This window comes from Cynocephalus volans, chromosome 9 (genome assembly GCF_027409185.1).
Source record: "Cynocephalus volans isolate mCynVol1 chromosome 9, mCynVol1.pri, whole genome shotgun sequence".
Taxonomy (NCBI): domain Eukaryota; kingdom Metazoa; phylum Chordata; class Mammalia; order Dermoptera; family Cynocephalidae; genus Cynocephalus; species Cynocephalus volans.
The window spans coordinates 5,414,766-5,438,054 of NC_084468.1; the positions used below are offsets into that span (position 1 = coordinate 5,414,766).

The 23,289-nt window shown below is 54.4% G+C and overlaps 1 protein-coding gene across 2 annotated transcripts in view; it reads right to left on the bottom strand.

Annotated features, from left to right (window-relative positions):
• MAN2B2 (mannosidase alpha class 2B member 2) overlaps window positions 1-21,558 on the bottom strand; it is a 41,111-nt gene extending 19,553 nt beyond the window's left edge. For both annotated transcript variants that reach the window (XM_063108220.1, XM_063108219.1), the window contains exons 1-8: window positions 21,421-21,558; window positions 18,818-18,964; window positions 16,562-16,667; window positions 9,027-9,199; window positions 7,314-7,429; window positions 4,729-4,906; window positions 3,520-3,718; window positions 884-1,074 (exon numbers count right to left, since the gene is read on the bottom strand). In XM_063108220.1, the coding sequence (XP_062964290.1) occupies window positions 884-1,074; window positions 3,520-3,718; window positions 4,729-4,906; window positions 7,314-7,429; window positions 9,027-9,199; window positions 16,562-16,667; window positions 18,818-18,964; window positions 21,421-21,558 (1,248 nt within the window). The remainder of the gene's footprint in view (window positions 1-883; window positions 1,075-3,519; window positions 3,719-4,728; window positions 4,907-7,313; window positions 7,430-9,026; window positions 9,200-16,561; window positions 16,668-18,817; window positions 18,965-21,420) is intronic.
• Between the last annotated feature and the right edge of the window lie 1,731 nt (window positions 21,559-23,289).

Consider the following 23,289-nt stretch of genomic DNA (forward strand, 5'->3'; position numbering starts at 1 on the left):
TCTGGCAGAAACCATACTTCTGGAAAGGACCCAGCTTCTCCATGACCTAATCTTCCCATAAGTGCAGCTGGTATGTTCCAGGCATGGTCCGTACAACGTGACGTTTACACTCCTTTGCACTGAGGTAGAGGCAAGATGATCTCCTCTTCACAGAAGGGGAAACCGAGGCTCCACAGGTGAAGGCACCTGGCTGACCCTGCTCTGATGGACTTAAAGTCTCTTTAAACCCAATTCTCCTCAAACACAAGGTCACGTTCTGCCAGCACTTCCCTTTAGGTAACTGTAAAAATGTCACGGCCAGCGTGGCTCTTTTCTGGATGGGTGACCAAAGACAGGTCACAGGACTTCTGGGGTCTCAGTTTTCCCATCTGTACAGTGGGGGATGAATGGAGTTGGAAATCTATGAACAATTTGCTGCGTGGCAGCCACTGGGCCAAGCAGGTTATGTATATTATCACATTCAATTGCCCCCACATCCTCTGGGGTGGGCGTGTCATTCTCCTCCTTTGGGGCAGGGTTGGGGGGATTGGGGGACTAGGGCTCAGAGAGGGAAAGTCACATGCCTGAGGTCACACAGCTGAGCTGAGACTTGGATGCAGGCAGGACAGTCTGAAGCAAATGCTACTCCACTTTGTCTTTTATCCCTCTTGGTAAAATCAGCTACAAAGCTTGATGAGGCCACCAGCTGGATGCTGTCAGTCCTTGGGCCCAGCCTTGGGCCAGCTTCACAATGCACTTGTGACCAAAGGGAACCTTAGTTTTCTCATCTGTAAAGTGGGGCCTCTAGTGCTCAGGCACTGGGAGGATTTGCTGGGACAAGGGTGGGGAAATGTACAAGGGGAGGTTCGAGTCCTGCTACTGTGGTTGAGAAGTGTGGTGTTACCTCAGAGACAGCCCAGCGGAGCTGCTGCAGCTGCTGCAGGGCCCAGGCCGGGTCCAGGGGCCCATGGGGGGCTGGCCACATGTAGCGTGTGAACATGGACTCCCCGGCATACAACAAGGCGCTGGCTCGCCGCGCCAGCCCTTTGAGCGTGCTGCGGGATGTGTAGAAGCCCGTCCAGGCCTGGAACGGTTCTGGGAGACAAGGGCAGACTGTGAGCCTGAGACTCCCTTTCCCATGGAATCCCTTAAGCCCAAGCCCTGGAGAAGCTGAAGATGCTGAGGCCAAAGATGGGCAGGGTCTGCCTGGGTCACCCAGGGAGGCAGCCTGGGGTGGGCAGTGATCTCAGGGCTATGGTTCCCAGTCCAGGGCTCCTCCCCCAGCCAGACCTGGAACTGCCCAGGGAGCCCTAAACAGGGCCTGGGGCAGAGTGGCAGTACCAGGCTGGGCTGGGGCAGGCTGGGGGCGGGGTGGGGTGCGGAAGGATTGTGATCAGAGACGAGAAAATGCAGGTTATATCTAGGAAACCTGGGGCGGCCACGTGAGCAAAGGACCTGGAAACCTCTGGGAGGGAATAGAGAGAGATGAGAGACCAAGTAGGCAGCGCACAGCTAAGAAGGGCCTTGAATGAGGCAGAGGCCTGTCTATGTGACTCGGGGCTACGGGGAGTACTGGGATGGGCCTGCATTTCAGCAGGGTCCCTCTGGTAGCCCAGGGAGGATGGACAGGAGGGGACGGTAGGAGGTGAGAGAACCCAGGTAGCTGCTGTCTGGACACAGGACAGGACCAGGGCCAGAATGGGAGGACGGAGGGCTGAGAGCCTCCTGGGGAGGGGTGCCTGTGTCTCAGAAGGTGGTTCTTGGTTCCCTAATGTTTCTGCCTTTAGAGTTTCCGGGGTCTGGGCTATGCCTAGATTCCCTGTTCTTCCCCCACGGGACCTGGGCCAGACCATGATGGGTGACCACATGGCCCGGAGGAAAGGCCACAGGCTGTGGGGTCAGATAGACAGGGCTCCGCACAGATCCACGGCCAAGAGAGTGCGGGATGGGACGCAGATCTCAAGTGAGGCAGGGGTACTCCGCGGACAACACTCCAACCACGGCACCACGCCCACCCGGCGTAGCCACGCCCACCAACTGCGGCCTACCCCTCCCACTCGGCGTAGCCACGCCCACACAACTCCTGGCCTAACCTCGCCCACTCGGTGTAGCCCCGCCCACCCAACTGCTGGCCTAGCCCCTCCCACCAACGTAGCCACGCCCACACCGATGGACCTCCCACCCTCCCACTCCCACCTCGCGGTTTACCCGCGTGTGGCTGCAACGTGGGGCGAATCCAAGGGTCCTGAGAGCCAGGTACCCTCGTAGGTGGTCTCCCCCCTGTCACCACGCGGCCGGAGAGACCGTGGCCCACGGGGCAGGGCTAAGCCAGGTCACCGGCAAGTCAGGGCAGCGCCCGCGCAGGCTGGACCGAGCCCTGCAGCTGGAGTCCATCTGTGGAGCCACTTTGGAAGGGAAGGAAATGGGGAGAAGGGAAGTGGCCGCTGTCGCGCCTTCGCATGGGTGCCTCCCCTAATCCTCCCGGGAGCCCACTTCACTGAAGACAAACGGGGGCTCAATGGGTGTCGTTACATGCCCGGAGCCACAGCCCGTGCGGGAAGGAGCTGCGTCCCACACCCAAGTGGGCATTGGATCACTTCCCGGGGCCAGCCCTCACCCATCGCTGTGGCTGCCTGACAGCACCGAAGGGCAGGACAGGGGGCAGGCCCTGGACAGGCCTAGCTCCAGGCAGCCTGGCCACATGGTGGTGACCGTCTGGCCAGTGGATGCCGCCCTGAGCCTCGGTTTCCTCACCTGTCTGATGGGGGTTGCCACAGGGGTGCACTACAACCATGCCCATCTCCTTCCCTCCTCTCCCTTCCAAAATGACCTCTTGAACCGCGTCAGTCCGTGCGTGGAAGCCGGTACTGGGCAAAGCTGGCGGGAGGCGGGGGCTATGTTCGGGTCCGTGATCTGTCCTGGCTTGCAGTGACCTGGCCCCATGCACTCCCTTTTCCCCACATCCCACCCACCCCTTCTTGGCTTCCCCATCTATGCAAAGGCATAACAGAACGACAAGGGCCTTTCAAGGGCTGTGACGTCTTATGCAATACGTATTTTACCCGGTTTGGCCAACACCATTCCCCCGCGATGGCCCAAGGCAGGGCCTGGGAACAGGGTGGGGAGGGCATTTTCCAACTCTTCCAGCTCTTAACAGTGCTGGGCTTGGCCTAATTCACACCCTGACTGCAGACAGAAGAGCCAGGTTGCAGGAAGCCACCAGCAGGGGCACACACAGGGTGGGGCAGGGCAGGGTGGGGCAGGGGCAGGCCTGGCAGGGGGCACTGCAAGTGCATAGTCATGGAGGCAGAAAACTGCTGTGTGGGCAATGGCGAGAGGCACAACTGGATGGGAACCAGGCTGTGTGTGTGGCAGCCAGGATGTCAGGTGGGGCAAGCAGGTGGGGACCAGTCTCTGTCCCAGCGCCCTGCCTGGCACCCCTTGGGGGCTCAGAGAGCAGTGCCCAGTGACACTGAAGTGGGCAGAAGCTCTGTACCCTCCCTGATACCAAATCACCACTCCAGCCCCCAAGGCTCGTACCTGTGGAATATGGCAGGAAGTCGTGGTGGTCACGGACGTGCCAGGTGATGTTGACAGCGTGCAGGGCGTGGAAGTAGTCGCTCAGCGTGGCATACTGCACTGAGACGCCAAGCTCGGCAGCACGGCTGTTGATGTGGTCCATCAGGGGGTCCATGTTGGCGAACTGCACCGAGGCGTTGAAGAACTGCTTGTCACATCCCTGCAGGCCGGACCCGGGAGCAACACCCTGTACTTCTGGGAGCACAGCCCTTGCCCACACAAGATGGGCTCGTCCCTGCCCCCCACCGGCTGCCCTCCCACTCTCCATAGTGGCCAACAAGGGCCCCAAACCGGCCCCCACAGCTGAAGCCCTGGGGCATCTCTTAGAGTCCAGCAGTATCACTACTTTTCAATCTCATTAATTATAATAATATGGTAATTTTATAATACAGTAACAATGATAATAATAGTCATGACTCACATTTACTATCCTTAGGCTCACCTTTGAAACAAGGCAGTCATGGGGTAAACAGGCAGGCTATGGAGCTCACCTGGCCAGGTCTGAGCACAAATTCCACCCCTTCCTAGCTGCCTTGCTAAGGAGCTGTGTGTCCTCAGGACAACTCCTTAACCTCTCTGGCCACAGATCTCTCAACAGAAAAATGGAATACCAGCAATGCCTGCCCCCTGGGCCCAGTGGGACAGTTAGATGATGAGACAAATAGATGCCATAGAACAGTGCCTGGCACACAGCGGGTGCGCAATAAAGGTTAGCTGTGATGATGACGATGATGTGTCGGGCACTGTCCCCGTGGGAACGCCTTCCCTTGGTTAACCTCTTATCAAGCCTGTGAAGCAGGTGCTGTCATTATCGCCATCTGACAGATGAGGAACTGAAGCTCACAGGGTTCTGGGCACACAGTGACCGAGTAGGGAGCCAGGGTTCTGGCCCAGGCCTGGCCCCAGTGTTGTGATGGGAGAGGGAGGACAGTGGTTGGAGGCCAGTCTGGGCGAGGGGCTGTCAGGTGGAAGAGGTTGGGGGTGAATCCGGGGGGGCGCTGGTAGAGCGTGCGAGGCCCAGGGGCATGCAGGGAAGGAGGAGGAAGCCACTGGGCTGGGGATGGTCACCCGGCCCCTCCTGGATAGGGTGGTCCTGGGTGCAGGAGCTGGACCCCGCACAGCAGTCCCTGGACTGTGTCAAGGACCCCAGGGCCTGGGACCCTGCCTTACCCACGGCCAGAGAACATGGGGTGTCCGGAACCAGGCAGCCCGCTGCTTCACATTGGCCACCAGGGCCTCGGCGTAGAGGTCGATGTTGGCTGGCGTGACGGGCTCACTCATGTTGGGGTACACCCCATCTGGGGGTGGCTCTGGAAAGACAGCCACTCCATTCCAGTAAAACCCCGACCTGCAGGAGAGCAGAGGTTGAGGGGGAGAAAACAGAAATTTGTGGACAGACAGGGCTCAAATCCAGGTGTCACAGTTTACCAGCTTTGGGACCTCGGGCACATCTTCTCAGCCCCCGGTCTGAATTTTGTCAGCTGTCACATGCAGCCAACAACAACCTCTGCCTCCCACCACCACCACAATCCGGCAGCGGGTCAGGTGGGAGTCATTTGATGGCTCGTTTGTGCAGGCCACCTCCTGCCCAGCACACTGGGGTCTCGGGACCCCAGGTAGGCGGGGGCAGAGTGAGGCAAGTGAGACAGTCGTCTGGGTACAAAATTTGAGGGGTGCTTCAAATCTCAGTAGTCAACATAAGTGATATTTTGATAAAATACTTTAGAAAAACAAAATTAATGCAAAAAATCCATAATGATCAAAATGTCAGTTTTAAACAAAGACAGGATCAGTATTAACAGATTTCTTCCTTTGCCTTAGGCTCCAGCCTACCCAAGCACGCACTGACCCCGAGAATGAGCCTCAGGGGTCTGGAGAGCCCCCAGTTAAGTGCCTTCCCTGCCCACGCTGTGCAGCGTCGGGTGACATCCGTGGGATTGTGGTCTGGAGCCCATGATCCTGGGCCAGCCTCCTGGCACCGCTGCTTCTAACTTCGCTGAGACTCAGTCTCCTCATTGGTAAAATGTGTGGTGGGTTGTTACCAGAGTAAGTGAAAATAATTGTAGAAAAGAGCTAGAAACTGCCTGGTGCAGATGGTGACGACCGTTAATGAATCCCGTCTGGCCTTCCTCTCCCAGCTCTTCCTGCACCCCGCCTGCTACCTTTCCTGTTCAGAGGGGCTCGGCACCTTGCCCAAGGCCTCCTAGGTACAAAGGGCAGAGCTGGGATTTGAACCCAGGGCCACCCGACTCCAGAGATGGCAGGCTGGATGACACAGAGGCTTTGGTGACAATGGCCTGAATCACACGCTGACCCTGCCACTTTTGCCAGCCACAGGACATTAGGTAGGCCGCCATGCCTCCGTTTCTCCTTCTTGGAGATGCACTCAGAGTGTCTCCCTCGGGGCTGCTGTGTGTGTTTTTGAGGAAATACAGGGACAGTGCTCTGAACAGGGGCTGGCCCAGGCAGGTGCTCTGAGAAGCCTCCAGGGACATGCCTTTGGGCTCCCTTCCCATCCTCTCTGCCCGGGGAGTTGTCCGTGGATCGCTCCTGGTCCCCACCATGTCTTCACCTGATCCCTTCTGGGGAAGGTGTATTGTGACGCTAAAGTTCCTCATCTTCGTGCTTGTGACATCTTTTGAGTCTCACAGGGCCCTAAATCCTCTCACCAACTATATGCCCCCCACCCAGCAGGAAGGCTCCCCGCCAGGCCCATTCCCCACCCGGTCCTCAACCTAACAGGTGTCACCTCCCTGTCAGCTGGTGAAATGATTCAAACAAACCAATCACGTCCTTCTGTGGAAACTGGGGTCATGCCACACTCTTGTCTACACAGCTGCCCCTGCTTGTCCACTGCTCGCTGGCACAGCCCCATGAGGTCACATATAGCGTGGGCTCCTCCTCCCTGGCACCATGAATGTATGTGACCAATGAACAGCTGTCGACCCTCATCTGTCCAGTGCTGGTGTTTGGCCATCTCGTACATTGTGGGTGGGGATCTCTGCTCACCAGTGGGGTGAGTAGGAGGTGATCGGAACAGGAGGCAGTTCTGCAAGACGGTGAGGAGCAGATTCACTGCGGAGCTTCTGTGCAGGACCCTTTCCTCCTCGCACTCCTCCTGCCTTCTTCATCGTGGTCCCTGACAGGGACGAGGACTGACCCTCACACCAACCCCCCACATCCACAGCGTCAGAGCTGGCATGCTTTCGTCTGGAACCCAGCACGGGCTCCAAGCCCAGGTGGGACGGAGGCAGGGAGGCAGCTGGTCATCATGGGTGAGGGAAGTCAGACTAACAGAGGCCATGGGTGAGGTGGAGGGTGTTAGCGGCTCCATTGTGCCCTGCAGGAGGGTGTGGAAAGGGTGGGGTGGATATAAGACTGGAGAGGCTGCTGGAAATCAGTGGACCTTGTCCTTCAAATAATCCTACACTGGGACAGGGACTCATAACAAGAAGCGATTTGGAGTCACACAGAACTGAAGTCAAATCCCCCATCCACCACTTACCAGCTGGGTGACCTTCAGCTGGTCACTTACCCTCTCTGAGCCTCAGTTTTCTCATCTGTAAAATGGGTTTAATAACACAACCCATTGTGCTGGGGAGGCTTAGAAGTGGGAAATCAAATGTGGCAACGTTTAACAAGCCGTTGTCAAAAAGCTGCATAAGAGCTGCAGGGGCTGGGTAGATGGCTGTCCTGATTCCCAGGCTGTGCAAAGGCCCCAGGCAGGTGGGAGGCACCTGCAGAAAAGCACATACCTGTTGGAGAAGGGGATGTGGGACGGGGTGCAGTAGCTGTACTGGTCCATGACGTGCGTGAAGATCTCCTGCTGCTCCGACAGGGACGGGGACCCTCGCCACACGAACTGCAGCCCCTGCAAACCCAGGGCGTACAGAGTGAGGGCTGAGGGACAACACACTGCCCTGGCTCTGTCTCCCCCAGCCCCACTTGGGTCTCTCCTGCCTGCCCTCACCAAGGACAAGAGCTCCCTCTTCTCCTCCATGAGATTCCTCTCACCAGGTGCTCCCAAAGCCACACGCTGTAGGTCATGGGCTTACCCTCCAGAAGCAGCTGCTCACCACTCCACCTGCTCCTCAGTGCAGGCTTCTCTCTGCCAAGGCCTCTAAGAGAAGCTCATTCTAACTCCGCTGAAATACCCACAGGCACGGGGAGCTCATTACCTCTTACCAGGTGTGCAGTCAACTTTTAATCTTTCTCATGGTTAGAGAGTGCTCTGGGTTACAAAGCAGGGATGAAATCCTAGTTCCATCAGGCCCTGGTTCTGGAGCCATACGCAGTCCCTAATCCCTCTATGACCCAGTTTCTTTTTCTTTTTTTTTTCTGGTGGCTGTCCAGTACAGGGAATTGAACCCTAGACCTTGGTATTATCAGCACTGCACCCTGACCAATTGAGCAAACCAGCCAGCCCCTTTGTGACCTGGTTTCTGCCTGAAAAATGGGGACATCCACACCCAGCTCTCCGGGCCATCTGCAGGTGAAGCCAGCTGACCTGTCAGCATTCAGTAGAGGATTAATAGCCCCTGCTAACAATAAAAACATTACTTTTCTTGCCCACCTAGAGCCTAAGTCCACTTTTGTAAAACTCCCGCTGGCCAGGTCTACCCTTGACCTCCAGAACTTTATTACCAGAGTGATCCTGGGCAGGATACTTACCTTTTTGGGCCTAAATTTCCCGATCTGTAAAATGGGGATAATTATAATTCTACCCACCTATTATGGGTTGAATAGTGGCCGCCTAAAAAAAGATGTTGAAATCCTAACCCCCGGTACCTCAGAACGTGACCTTTTTTAGAAGGGTCTTAACAAGATAATGAAGTTAAAATGAGGTGAGTAAGGTGCGTCCTAATGCAATAGGACTGGTGTCCTTATAAAAAGGGGACATTTGGACATAGATGTGCACAGAGGGAAGATGATGTAAAGACACAGGGAGAAGATGGCGTCTACAAGCCAAGGAGCGAGACCTGGGGCAGGTCCCTCCCTCTCCGCCCTCAGAAGGAACCAGCCCTGCAGACACAGGCCTGGTGCTTCCTGAGCGCGCCACCAGGCCTAGTGTCTGCTGTCTTTTTTACTGTTACTGTTTCACTCCTGTAACAGTTGCCCACACACCTGAGGAGCTGTTAAGTCTCTGCTGACCCTACTCCCAGCTGAATGTGCCCTGCCATTCCCTCTATGCGTCAACCACTGTTCAGTGAGTGCAGCTCCGCTCTAGTCCCAGGAGGACCCAAGAAGGACTCAGTGCAGCGCAGGCCCCACTGCGGGCAGGAGCAGGAGGCGGTCACGCTGGCCTGCGGCTGCTAGGCCTGCAGGAGAACAGGGCACTCCTGGTGGGGGAACAGCCCGACAGCCTGCAGAGCTGCCAAGGATGCCCAGAGCTCTGCACACAGCAGCAGCTTTCTGAGACGACAGAGTAGCACAGGGAGGACGCAGTGCACACGTGGTGCACCACTCACCTGGGCCTCCTGCATGGCTTCCTTCAGGTCGTAGTCGATCCGGGAGGTGAGGTGGGCATTGAAGCCCGCCAGGGAAAACAGGGTGGGGGTCGTGGCAGATGCGCCAAACGGGTCAACGTGCCAGGAGAACTGTGGCCGGATCCCAAACGTTTCATAGAGAAACCCGTGTCCTTCTGCAAAGAGCACCGCCTTGCTGGTGACCGGCAGGGTGGGCCCTTGTCCCCACGCTGCATGCTCTCCCAGGGTGCCACCCGTCCAGCTGCCAGCTAAAGGCCAAGTGGGGTCACATTGGTTGTCAGAGGTGAGGGTTTTAACTTTTAATTGTGGTGAAATACACCTGACAAACACACAACTGACCATCTTAACCATTTTCAAGTGCACAGCCCCGAGGCATCAAGCACAGCCACACTGCCGTGCAACTGTCACCACTGTCCATCTCCAGGACTTCTTCATCTTCCCAAACTGGAACTCTGTCCCCATTAAACACTCCCTCTCTGTCCCCCTTCGCCTGGCCCCTGGCCCCAACCACTCTACTTTCAGTCTCTGTGAATTCGACTACCCTAGGACCCTCACGTAAGTGGACTCATACAGGATTTGTCCTTCTGGGGCTGGCTTATTTCACTCAGTGCAATGCCCTCAAGGTTCAGCTGTGTCGTAGCGAGTGTGGACGTGAGGATTCTTGCACGAACTGGACAAAGTACTGATTCTGATGACTGCTGCGGAGTTCTTGGGCAACACTAACGATAAAAGGCTAAAGGTGAACTCAAGTCTAAGGGTGCAGTGGTTCAAGAGTACATCTGTAAATGATCGACACTTCCTGCAGAGGCGGGGCGGGGCTCGGGCTGGAGGTGGCGGGACGTTGTGGCTCCCTCCTGAGCACACTCTGAAGTGGCGGTGATGGTGCGCGGCTCTGAGCCTAGAGCACACAGGCAGGCAGCATCTTTTTCACTCACTTCTGCCCTCTCCTCGGGCCACTCCTCTGGAGAAGCCAGCTGCCATGTCATGAGCAGTCACACTGTGAGGCACCGAGGCCTTGTCTCATAGCCACGTGAGAGAGTGTGGAAGCAGACCCTCCAGCCTCAGCCCCCTCAGGACTGCAGCCCCCCGACACTCTGAGGGCAGCCTCCTGAGACCCTGAGCCAGATCCACCCGGCTAAGCCCCTCCTGACTCTTCCCCCACAGAAACCACAGACGTTCAGTGCTTGCTGTTGAAAGCTACTAAGTTTGGGGCAGTTTGTTGCATGGCAAGAGGTAATGAATACACAGGCTCTATGCCAGAAGCATCCAACCGCTCATGTATTCAGTCATTACTCAAGAGCCACTGCAGACAAACAGACATTGGGTGCAGTGCTCTAGGGAGAAATAAAGCCCCAGACTTGTGTAAGCATTGACTAAGGTTCCCAAGCCCTCCACCAAATATTACCTTCCTAACGCCCTGAGAGACGGGTATTAGAATCTGCATTTTAAGGACGGAGAACAAAGACTTGGAGAATTCTAGTAACTGGTCTAGAGCCAAAGTGCCTTTCACTGATGAACTCCCCAGTCCTGGGGATACTGGCTGAGGCCCAGATGATGCCTGGGATTCTGGGACAGAGCAGTGATCAGATCCACAGGCAAGGCCAAGACAGGGAGGGAGGTGACTCCTGGGAGGTGTAGGGTGGGGCGGAGGGGGATCTGGGTCACAAGCACAGAGGAGGTGAGAGGGATCAGCCAGGGAGTGTAGACTAGGAGCGATGCTCCCAGACCTCAGGAACGCCAACTGGGCAGGCAGAGGAGGAGACGGCTGAGGGCAGGGAGACCTGGAGGGGTGCAGGGTGCAGGACAATCAGTGTCATTGGCACCACACCGAGAGAGGGCAGGGAGGCTTGTCGGGGCGGGGCGCTGCCAGCTCAGCAGCCCCTCTCCACTCGCAGAATCCTGGCTTCCTTCGGGAATGTAGAGGGCTAGAAATCTTGATTCCTATTTGATTATTAGATAGGGTTTTTAGGTAATGCATGAGTGGGACAAAAGTCCTTGGATAGGAGGCAAGAGCCTACATCTTGGGGGCAAGAGCCCACCGAACCAATTCTAATCACTGTTTAGGTAAGGGATTGTATACACGGATTGTTAATATAATGGGTTCATTGGAAGATTTTGTGAGAAGGAAACTCACACAGGCCTAAAGTCTTTAATGTGAACAAGAGAACTAAAGCAAAACAGGGATCGTTCTGAGGGCAATAACCCTTAATACAACAAAGCTTAAATGATGGGAAAACATGTGAGTTAAGATTTCCAAGGACGTTCTGCTAGATGAGTTAGTACATGGGGGTCAGTCCACATTTTGCTTTAAGCTGTTTCTTTGAGTTTCTCAAAAAGTCAGGCACTTTAATGATTATCTTGTTGTTTCTTTTACCTGTCACATAGCTTAGATTTATGACTCTTGATGGTATATTGTTTAAACTAGTTTGAACCATACATGCTTGGATAAAGATTGTTACACAGCCAGTTTCTTTAGGTGCTTACTATGACTGATTAACTATCTGTTCTTTTCCTGTAATTTCCTTGTCTTTACAATAAAAACTGAAACAAAAACTAACTCGGGCTGTAGCCAGTTTCTCCTTCTAACAGAGGAGTTGCTGAGGTGCCGTCCCTTTGGGCTTCTCATTGCATTCATGGTGCTTGGAGTAATCTTTTTTATGTCTCTGTTACACAGCGAGAGGTGTAACACAGGAACACCATGCCTGGCCTCGAGGGATGAAGCACAGCTGGTCTGAGCCGAGCACGGCCAGCCCATTCCCTTCCGTCAGATACTGGTTCTCCTGTGCCGTCTGGCAGCTAGAGGCAGGCACTTTTCAATAATTGAGAGGCCACTAGGCTGAGGCGGCTCTAGCACTTTGGGTGCCTGCGCCAGCAAACTGAAACCCATCTCACTGTAAACAGCAAAAAGCAAATCGTAAGCTTACCCAATTAGAGACCGCCAATGAACCTCTAACCAGAGACCTTCCACTTGAACCAATCAAGTATTTCCTTTGTCTTGCTTCCAGACACACCTTATAATGGTTCTTCCTTCATGCCCCTCCGTGGAGCCCTGGACCACCTGTAGTCTGGTGCTGCCTGGTTCATGAACTGCTGTTTGCTCAGATAAACTCTTTAAAGTTTTATTGTGTCTAAGTTTATCTTTTAACAGTATGGACTATGGATATAGCCAATAACGTGTGTGTTAAGTCTGCTGAGTTTCAGGGGAAGATTTTCCACCTTAATTAAAAAAGAGAGTTGGAAGAAAGTCCCTTTCTGCTTTTTCCTGCCTTGAATGTATATGTAAGGCAACATGCTGCTTGGAGCTAGAGCAGCCACCTTGTGACCACGAGGTTACGGTCACGAGAATTACAGACATCAAGGAGCTGCCTAACCAGCACCCAAACTATCACCACGTTGTTAAGTAAACAGTAAATGTCCTTAAGACACAAGTCACTGTTACTCAGGTTTTCCAGCCCTCTAGCAGAAAGCGTTCCTGAGAACTTCAGAAAGAGGTGATTAACGAATGAAAATAGTAATTGGCTCCCAGTATACTCTCTCCACTTCTTCCTTTTAGTAATGGAACCACACACTCCCTACTGGTTTCAGTGAGGCACATGGACTCCCAGCCAAAGACTACATTTCCCAGCCTCCCTTGCAACCAGTGGAGGCCATGTGACTGGGTTCTGTGCAATGGGATATGAGCAGAAATCATGAACTGCATTCCCCAGCCGCCCCTGCAGCCAGGGGGCCATGTGACTGAGCATGACCATAGGAATGTGGGCAAAGGAACGTGGGCAGGTTCTGGGTCACCCTTCACAAGGAAGCTGCCTGCCCCTCTCCACCATTCCTTTTCCCCCACCCTCCTGAATGACAACTAGGTCAGGTGAGCCAGCTTCAGCTTGCAACCTGGGTGGGTAACACGGTAGGGGCCAGCAGAGCAATAAGACAGAAGGAACCTGGATCCATGGATCACCCCGTGGGGCAGAGCACCCAATTGCCCAGAATGGCCTGCCACTGCAGACTCTTCCACAGAGAGAAATACACCTTTTCTTTCCTCTTGTTAGAACTACTGTCATTTCATCTCCATTAAAGCAGCTGAACCAGTATCCTAACCAGTGCAGTGATGGGTCAAGTTACAGCTCGCCAGTGTGTGGAGGCAGAGGCCAGACTGCAGGGGCTGAGGGTGGAGGAGATGGGGAGATGAGAAATGTGGCTACGACTTGAGCTGGAGGGACTTGCTTTCCTCCTTTTCAAGCTAATGTTGAATGGGTCTTAAACACTGCTGGGGAGGAGTCAAAAGGACGAGGAAGTCGACGAGAAACTGACAATACAGGGGAGAGAGAGATCACTGCTTGAGTGGGAAAGAGAAGGGTTGGGGGACAGGGCTGAGAGCTTGGGTTTGAGTAACCAGGATACTAGTGGCCACCCAGGACAGTCCAAGGCATCTCCTTTGCCCCCACCCGGGCCCTTCTCTGCTCTCCACTCTGGCCAGTGGAGCCCCAGAGCCTCTGAGGCCCAAGCTGGGCTGTCTCTCATTCAGATGGGTGTAAGAGGGGTCTCCCTCTGGTATCTGCCACTCTTCCAGGCCTCTGCTGAGAATCCCAGCTGGAAGCTGTCATCTTAGGGAGGGAGTCGAAAGCACCCATCCCCAGGGCTGCAGCCCACACCCAGCTTTGTCTGAGTGATTACTCGGGTGCTAGGAACAAATGCTTTCCCTCACTAGAAATGTCACATCTGAAATGAAGGTGGGTGTTGGCATGACTGCAAAGAACAGGGGCTGGGGGAGGGGCAGGCAAGAACAGTGAGCTCACTGGCAGGTTCGATGCCCCCAGGCCCCAGGGGGCAGCTTGAGGGGTCTGGGTTGAGGAGACGCCTCAGAACCCCAGATGCCCCCAGGAGAAGATCAGAGGCCGGGAGGCCCCTGGCCCCTAAGATCCACCCCCCTGAGTTCTGCCTGGGAACCATCTTGGGCTGAGCCCAGAGGCCACACCCGTCTGCTCGCCTCTTCCTCCCCTGCCCAGGGCCTATGTCACAGCAGGGTCTCCACAAAGATGAGATGGAGGATGAAGAAACCCAGGGCAGTGAGGGGTGGCCCAGCACATCTCACCCCAACACAGCTGAGACACAATTCACAGCCAGAATCCCTGGGGATATCACCAGCACCGCCACTAAAACCACCACCACTGTCACCACCCTGAGAATCTGGTACACACCATCCTTTCCCACCCAGGGGACCACAAGCAGAGAAAGCCCAGGGGCCAGAGAGACCTGGGCTTGAGCTTCAGCTCTGCTGCTTACTGCATACACATCCTTGCGGCTCTCTCTGCCTCAGTTTCCTCATCTGTACAGTGGGATTGTTAACAGTACCACCTGCTACCAGGCAGTTCTGATGCAGCTGCGAGATAATAGATAGGAAAGGACCTGGGTCAGCCACCAGAGAGAGGAAGCTTAGCCAGCGAGTAAGCTCACTGATGGGCGAGGGTTGGGTCAGATTTGGGACCCGTCACTTAGCTGGAGTGTGACTCAGGCACATTTTAGCAGCATTTGAGCCTCAAATTTCTCCTACAAATGGGCATTTGTAAGATTTCTCATCTATGGAACTGCCCTGAGGACTGAAAAAAATAAGCATATGTCTTGTACATAGAACAAGGCAGTTATGGTGAAAGAAACCCAAGTTTCTATCCTTTGAGGGCCCCTTGAACTTGGATGATTTTGGAAATGGAGCCTCACGGAATCCACTCATTCTATGGGGTCTCTAGCGGCCCTTTCTGCCCAAAGTCAGAAAACATGACCCATGTTTCCTGGGGCTTCCAATTGCCATGCTATAGGTCAGGCCTGCAGGATCAGCACTTGGGCTTCAAGGAAGGGGACACGGGAGGGTGAGACCAGAGGCGAGGGTACCCTAGCTGTGGGCACCCCTGAGACAGGGCAGCTCAGAACCCACCCTCTGTTCTTCATGCCAAGCACTTGTCTCAGCTAGACCCTATGCTGAGACCGGGAGATCCAGAATGAGCCAGATGGGGGGGTCCCTGCCAGGGGCAACTTGTAGGTTTGGAGTAAGGCAGGGAGGTGATAAGAAACTGTAGGGAGGCAAAGGAGATCTCCTGGAGGAGGGACTCCTCAGCTACATCTTGAGGATGAGGGTGACAACAAGAGGAAACATCACAAACAAATGCACAGATGTGACAGGTAGCACGTGTCATTGCTGGAGTAGCAACAGAGCTGAGGAAGCAGAGTGGGTGAGACTGGTTAGGGAGGCCAGGATGTGAGGCCTGCTGAAATAGCTCTCTTAAAGTTTTGTGGAGATGGTGGTGATGGTGGTGATGATGATGGTGGTGATGGTGGTGATGGTGATGGTGATGATGATGGTGATGATGGTGGTGATGATGGTGATGATGATGGTGGTGATGATGGTGGTGATGGTGATGATGATGGTGATGATGGTGATGATGATGGTGGTGATGGTGGTGATGGTGATGGTGATGATGATGGTGGTGATGATGATGGTGGTGATGATGATGGTGATGGTGATGATGGTGATGATGGTGGTGATGATGGTGGCGATGCTGGTGGTGATGGTGATGATGATGGTGATGATGATGGTGATGATGGTGATGATGATGATGATGGTGTCACGTGATGATGATGGTGATGGTGGTGATGGTGGTGATGGTGATGATGGTGATGATGGTGGTGGTGATGGTGATGATGATGATGGTGATGGTGATGGTGGTGATGATGATGGAGATGATGGTGGTGGTAGTGGTAATGGTGGTGATGGTGGTGATGGTGATTATGGTGGTGATGGTGATGGTGATGATGGTGATGATGGTGATGGTGATGATGGTGGTGATGATGGTGATGGTGATGATGGTGGTGATAGTGATGATGATGGTGATGGTGGTGATGGTGATGATGGTGATGGTAGTGATGATGATGGTGGTGGTTATAGTGATGATGGTGGTGATGGTGGTGATGGTGATGATGGTGGTGATGATGATGATGGTGGTGATGATGATGGTGATGATGGTGATGGTGATGATGGTGATGGTGGTGATGGTGGTGATGGTGGTGATGATGATGGAGATGATGGTGGTGGTAGTGGTAATGGTGGTGAAGACAGCTAACGTTTACTGAGCATTTACTCTGGAACCACACACTCTACTAAAAATGCTTTACTTGAATTATCACAATTTAATCCTCACAATAACCCTCTGGAGTAGGTATTACCACCAAACTCATCTTATCAATGAGGAAACTGAGGCACAATGAAGTTACTTCCCTTGCCCAGGGGCACAGGGTGGGAAATGGCAGAGCCGGAGTACATCCAGGCCATCTGACTCTAGAATCCATGCTCTTAATCCCACATTCAGCTCCCTTGGCCAGGTATGAACGTGGTACTAGCAATCACTGTTTCCCTGGTCAAGGTCCCCTGATATGCAGGGCAGACAGAGCTCAGAACCTGGGGGTTCAGATACCCAGTCTTAGCCCCACTGGAGGTCTCAAGGGACCTTGGGTGTAGGGAAGGGTGGCCAAACCTGTGAGCTGTAGGATCTGGTCATCATAGTGGGTCACTGCCTCGTCGTGCATGACCTGGCCTCCGAGGACAAACTCCAGGTGTCCTTTGTCCAGCAGCTCGCGGACCTTGGCATAGGTGGGTGGAGAGAAGCAAAGCCAGCTTACAACCCCCGAGCTTTGCTGAGTCTGAGGGGGACAAGCCTACAGTGCCTCTGTGACCTCTGTAACATTCCTCACTCTGGCTTATTCTGCAAAAGCAGGACATTGTGCTGGTCCACACTGTGTCCCCCCCACCTAGAAAGCATGTGGCCCATGGCCGGTATTTTATTTATATATATATATATTTTTATACATATATTATTTGATATATAAATATATATATGTTTACTTGTGAAATGATTTTAAACTTATAGAAAAGTTGCAGGAATAGTCCAAAAGCTCCCATGTACCTTTTCCCCAGATTCGCTCACTGTTAACATTTTTGACCCACTTGACTCAGCACTACCCCCTCTTTCTGCACAGGTTGTGTTTTTTCCAAACCACATAAAGTCAGCAATAGCGTGTCCTTTGCTCTAAATACTTCAGTATGTGTTTCGGAAGAACAAGGACAATTAAAATCATAGTATAATGATCAAAATCAGGAAATATAATATAATATAATATTAATACAGCATTACTATCTAATTCACAGACTTTATGAAAATTTTCCCAATTGTCCCACTAATGTCCTTTTTTTCTAGGGCAAGATTCACTCTAGGATCACACGCTGTGCCTGATCGTCATTTCCATTCTGTGTCCTTTAATCGGGAATAGTTCCTCAACTTTCCTTTTCTTTCATGGGATTGACAATTTCAAAAATAATAGGCCAGTTATTTTGCAAAATTTGGGTTTGTCTCATGATTAGTTGATAAACAGTTTTTGAATCAGTGAATGAATGAAAGGGTGGAAAGATAAACAGTGGCCAAAGACGTGGTGTGTTAGGCCACCATGCCGTTTACAGACTGTACTTTTGGTTTGCTTTCTATAGGTGCGGCATTTGTAGATCATTCAGTAAACAAATATTAAATGAGCACCTACTACACTTAGGGCAATGCCCAGGCACTGGGGATTCAGCAGGGAACAAAGCAGTCAACAACTTCTGCCTCTAGGAAGCTTTGCCAGAAGTTTCCTGCCCAGGTCTTTACCCAGCCATGCTAGCCTGCCTCTCTCAGGGGGTAGGAGACAGACCCCTGGGTTTGGTGTCCACATAAGAAGTGTGGATGCCCACTGGACACCCTGGAGAGCTATGCTTTGAGTCAGATATACCTGGCTCAGAATCCCACCACCTGTTGCTTATAAGCTATGTGACTCCGGGCCGGTCACCTGCCTTCTCTGAACCTGTACCTTCTCTGTAAAGAAGATTCACAATCTCCACTGTTCAGCATACAGCAAGCACCCATCAAACATCAGGCTCCTCCTCAAGACTTGACATGCTGCAGGTTTGAGAGACACCCCCTCCAGCAGGACCTGGTGGACACCCTTCCTAGCTGTGTTACCTTGAGCAAGTCACTCAGCCTCTCTGAACTGCACATTCAGTGACTTTTGAAAGAAGGTGAATGCTGGGGAGGAAACTAAGAGCTCCTGAGAATTTTTCTAGGTGCTAACTTCATGTTTCATTCTTGGCATGACCTCTCTGAGAAAGGGAGGTCACCCCCATTTTACAGAAGTGGAACCTGCCACTCACAGAGGCCAGTTGTGGCCTGTGGCAGCTGAGGCAGGACTGGGGGACTCTGACTCTCTGTACTGTGTGAGCAATTGGCTGACCGCCCACAAACCACCGGGACTGCTGCACCCTCATCAAGGGTCCCAACTCCTGTGCCCGGTGGGCCAGCCAGATGACACAAATGAGGGAAGGGAGTGTGGGGCTCAGGACCACCTGGGGAGTGCCCAGTGTCAGGAGGTGATGCACTTGGCAACAGCTGGAGCTGCCTCTTGGGAATCCATAACTGGCTTGCCAGAGCTGGCAATTTTCTCAATAATGGCCAGGATTAAAGAAAAACCTTTTTTTCCCCTCTCTCTCTGTCTCTGTTTGTCTGTCTGTCTCTGTCTCTTGGAGCTGACTAAACCCTGATCTAAACAAGCCCTGTGAACAGCCCAGGAGGGGAGGGGGTTCGACCTCATGGTTTGCACGGGCACAATCCTGGCCCAGCCCTAGGTCTTCACTGGGACACCCCAGCTGCTCCTCTCTCGGCTGACCCCACCAGGGCCACCCTGTGTCACCTGGTGAACCATGTTACCTGGCGTTTCTGCTGGTCCGAGGCAACGCCGTCCCACCACAGCCGGAAGAACTCCTGCTCCACGGCGATGAACCTGCGCTGCTCCCCGCGGGTCAGCTCCTCCACCACGGAGGTGTAGACATTGGCCGCGTATGCCCGCATGCTTTCCTGGGAAGAGGGACACCATCACACCAGCCCCAGTGGGGGCTCCTGGAGGGCTCGGGCCAGAGGAGCAGAGAGAAAAATCCAGCGAGACCAAGTGTCCCCAGGACCCCTGCCACTTGCAGGGCACATCTGCACAGGGGGCTCTTCTCTCCCATCCCCACCGCTCATCCAACCAGTGACTATTCGGTGCCCACTCTGTGCCACACACACATGGGATGACATGGGCTCTCCTCCCCTCACTGAGAATGTGCTCTCCTGGGGAGAGAGATGAGGAAACCGACGACACACCACGTGGGCAGGGGGACACGCCCCCCCAGCCCAGGGGTCAGCCATGGCTTCCCAGAGGGGGACGTGCAAGCAGGGCCATGAGGGTGCAATGGGTGAGGGGAGTATGGTCCAGTGACCCCAAAGGGGCCTGCCCGGGGTAAAATGAATGGGGGAAGTGGGTGGTGGGAGCTGATGCTGAGAGGAGACATCGGATTTCCCTGTGGGTCTGGCTGCTGCCTCCCCCCAGGCTGGGAGCTCTCAGGGATGGAGCTGCAGCCACTTCCCAGCTGAGTCTCCAGGGCCCTGCACACAGTGGAGCCAGGAGAGTGCTCATTAAATGAATGGAAAGAGCACTGGGCAGGAGACAGGAGGCATGGGGGTTATTCCTGAGTGACCCTGGACAAGGCACCGACCCTCTCTGGGCCTCAGTTTCCTCTTTGGAAACTGGGAGTGGTGGGCACGCTTCCCCCTGCCCTTAAGCTGTCTCCATCTCTGGGTGGTTCACCTCCCCCAGAGGCTGGTGAATGCACCCCAGGACTGGATCTAACACTTAGCATCAAAACCTCTTCCCATCTCTCTCTCTTTAAAATGTGGGGCTACCTGCTCATTAATGTCCTTTGTAAGATTATTACATCCATAATCACAGAAGGTTTTTTGTCCACTTATTTAGGCATTTCTTTCCTCTCTCCAAGAGAGAGTGTGAGGAGGCCTGCAAAATAGTACCCAATCACCCACCCCAGAAACCGAAGGAGACCAGAGGCTTCCTCTCTGTCTTTTTAGACTCTCATCATTCATTCATCAACACACTCCCAGAGCACCTGCTCTGTCAGGCAGGCGAGGCTGTGCGGTGAACAAAGTGGACAGGGCCCCTGCCCTGGGGAGCTTCTGTTCTAGTGGGGAAACAGACCACCCACGAGCCACTAAATAAACAGACGGTGACACGTGCTTCGGAGAAAAACATGAAGTGGGAAGGGGTAGAGGGGGTAGGGGCAGAGACAGGGCTGCCGGGAAGCCCTTACCAAGCAAGTGACTTTGGAGGAACAACCCAAAGGAAGGGAGGGACTGAGCCGTGCAGTTATCTGGGAGGAAAGCATTCTGGGCCAAGGGAACAGCCAGTGCAAAGGCCCTGAGGCAGGAATGGCTTTGGAGGTGTTAGGGGAAGAGCAGGGAGGCCAGGGTGGCTGGGTGGAGGGGAGCTGGGGGAGGAACTCTGCAGAGTCGTGGGGATCGGCTGACCACTACACGCCTTGGTCAGTGTCGGGCACACGCCTAACGGTGACTGCATTTGTACAGATGACAAGGATGTGGTTCCTCCCACTCTCCCCTCCCATTCCAGGGCCAGAGAGGGATGGGAAGGCAGCCTTGGTGGCCAGTTCCTCCCCAGGAACTCCAGGGCTGCCCTGAGGCCTGGCCCCCAACTCCAGTTCAGCAGCCCTGGCTGTGTGGAAATCTGACATCCACCACTCCTGGAGCGTCCTAACACTTTATTTTATCTTTTTAATTTTTATTTTCCCTTTTTCTCTTATTTATTTATTTTTATTGAAACATTGATCATACATATGTGTGGAATTTCAACACATGTACACAACGTGAGATGATCAAATCAGGGAAATTAGTATATTCATCATTACAAAACTTAATTATTTCTTTGTAATGAGAACATTCCTAACAGTTTACAGATGAGGAAACTGAGGCTCAGGAAGCAAAGCCACTTGCCCAAGGTGCTGAGCAGAACCATGAGGTGACCACAGGTCCAACCCCAAAGCCTGTCCTAGGGGGACAGGGGTCGCCTCCGATATTCAGCTCACAGGGGGCAGCCGCAGCCCGCTTTCCCGCGGTCACCTGACGTCCACCTGCTCCGAAGCCAGCCCCAACCCCTCCTGCTCCAGGCTTATCCAGAAAAGGGGTTACTGCCGTCAACCCCGCATAGGGGACCCCACACCCCTCTCGAGCCTGGAATGCAGTGACCCATGCAATCAATGTACCACTCTACAGAAGGGGAAACTGAGGCTCAGAGACAGGAAGTGGACAGCCCAAAGTCAGCGACTCAACCTGTCCACAGCAGCCTGCACTAGAACCCAGGCCGGTCCTCCTGCGCCGGCGACGGACCCAGGACGCAAACCCACAGTCGATCCCGCAGGGAGGAAGGAGCTGCAGCTTTGGGGGCGCGGGAAGCGTCGCCGGCCACCTACCCGGACCGTGTAGACCCAGCCCACGTCCATGTGGCTGTGGGGCACCACGAAGGCCCGGATGAGGCCCGCGGGCCGGGCCCCGGGCGGCCGCAGCAGCAGCAGGTGCACGAGCAGCGGCAGCCAGCGCAGCGACCCCATCCCCACGGCCGGCGGGTGGCGGGACGGCGCCGGACCGACTTCCGGGTCCCCCGGGAGGTGGGGCAGGAAGAGCGAGCGGGAGGGCGGGGACTCGGGAGCTGTTGTCGTCTGCGCCCGGCCGGCGGGTGGCGGCGCTTGTGCAACGCCGTCCAGCGCTGCGCCCCAATCTCCAGTTTTCCAAACGTCCCTGTCCATCCTTTGAGCCCAATCCCAAATACCACCTCCCCCGGAAGCCCGCCAGATGTCCCCCAGCCGCCCCCTCGCCCACGGCGCGCCCTCGGCTCGTGCTCGCTGCGCTCGCGCCTGCAGCACCCGCGCGGCCCGCGCTCTGCACTTGGCTGCTGCGCAAAGGTCGGGGCAGCTCGGGCCTCCGGGAGCCTTCCCGGGTAACCCCTCTGCCTCACGCCGAACCCCCAATCTGGGCTTGTCGTGGGGATGGTTGTCTCTGTTACAAGGAGTTAAAACTGGCTTTCAGAGACAGTAGGAGGGAACTTCAAAAAGTTCGGGGAAAGTCGAATTAAAAGGTAAAGCAAATCTTTGCATGAGCTTCTTGAAGTTCCCTTGTTCTTGGCGTGTGTGAGATCACACAGTTGGTGGAGGAGCCAAGACCGATGAAAACTTTCAGGAGGAGGTCTGGGTTACCGGATGGTGACTTTGGGCAAGAGACTTAACCTCTCCGAGCCTCGATGAAGTGCGGATGATGGCGGAGGTGCTTTGAAGGCCCAGACGATGGAACCCACAACAGGGTGCGGTCACCTCAGTGCAGCTGGTGGGGCGAGAGTTGCCTGGGACCATCTCAGCCCCAGACAGCAGGGACCTGAGAAGACGGTGGCTGGGGCCTTGGTTGGCATTTTCTAGCGGGGCTGGAGCTGTGGCTCCGACTCACAGTGCCAGTCATCTTGCCCGTTCGTTCAGCAAATACAACTTGAGAGCACATTCTCCAAGCGAGCCTGCATCCTCCTTCTGTCCTATCCACCTCCTTGGGTCCTCTGCGTCCCCACAGCCCAGGTCAGGCCCTCTGTGCAGATGTGGTTGTGCTCATCATCTGTGTCCTCATGGCTTTCCAGGACTCACAGCTGGACTACTTTTCCCAGCCTCCCTGTGGCCAGGCGTGGCCACATGAGCGAGCGTTAGCAGAAGGGACGTAGGCAGAGGGGATGAGCTCCACTTCCAGGCTGGTCCATAAAAACCTTCCATGTGTGAGCCCTGCTCTCTTCCTCACACCAAAGACCTCAGAGAGGCCAGAGCCACTGACGGAGGCTCTGAAGGACCACATGGAACCACAAGGTGTTCAATGGAGTGTGACGTGAGGGAGAAATAAGCTTTTGTTGTGTCGTCACTAAGTTTATCTGGTAGAGCAGTGTTGCAGACTGTATTTACCAAAGATGCTACCACAACAGCACCAATCCACGCCTCTTCATAGGAGATGATCTTGACATTTCCGCCACTGAGAGATGGCGCCTGCATCTTCTCCTGTGGGATCTGGGTGGGCTCTGACTCACTTGCTACCAACAGAATGTGGTGAAAGTGGCACTGTGTGACTTCCATGCCTTCTGAGGCAGCCATGCTGGGAGGAAGCCTAAACCAGCGTGTGTGGGGAAACCTACCCAGAGAAACTGAGCACATGAAGAGAGAGGTGCAGGGCCACGTAGGGCCAGCCCTGCAGTTTCAGCTGCAGCCCGTGTCTGAGCGCCACCACTCGAGACCTCACATCATTCTCCTCCAGCCTGC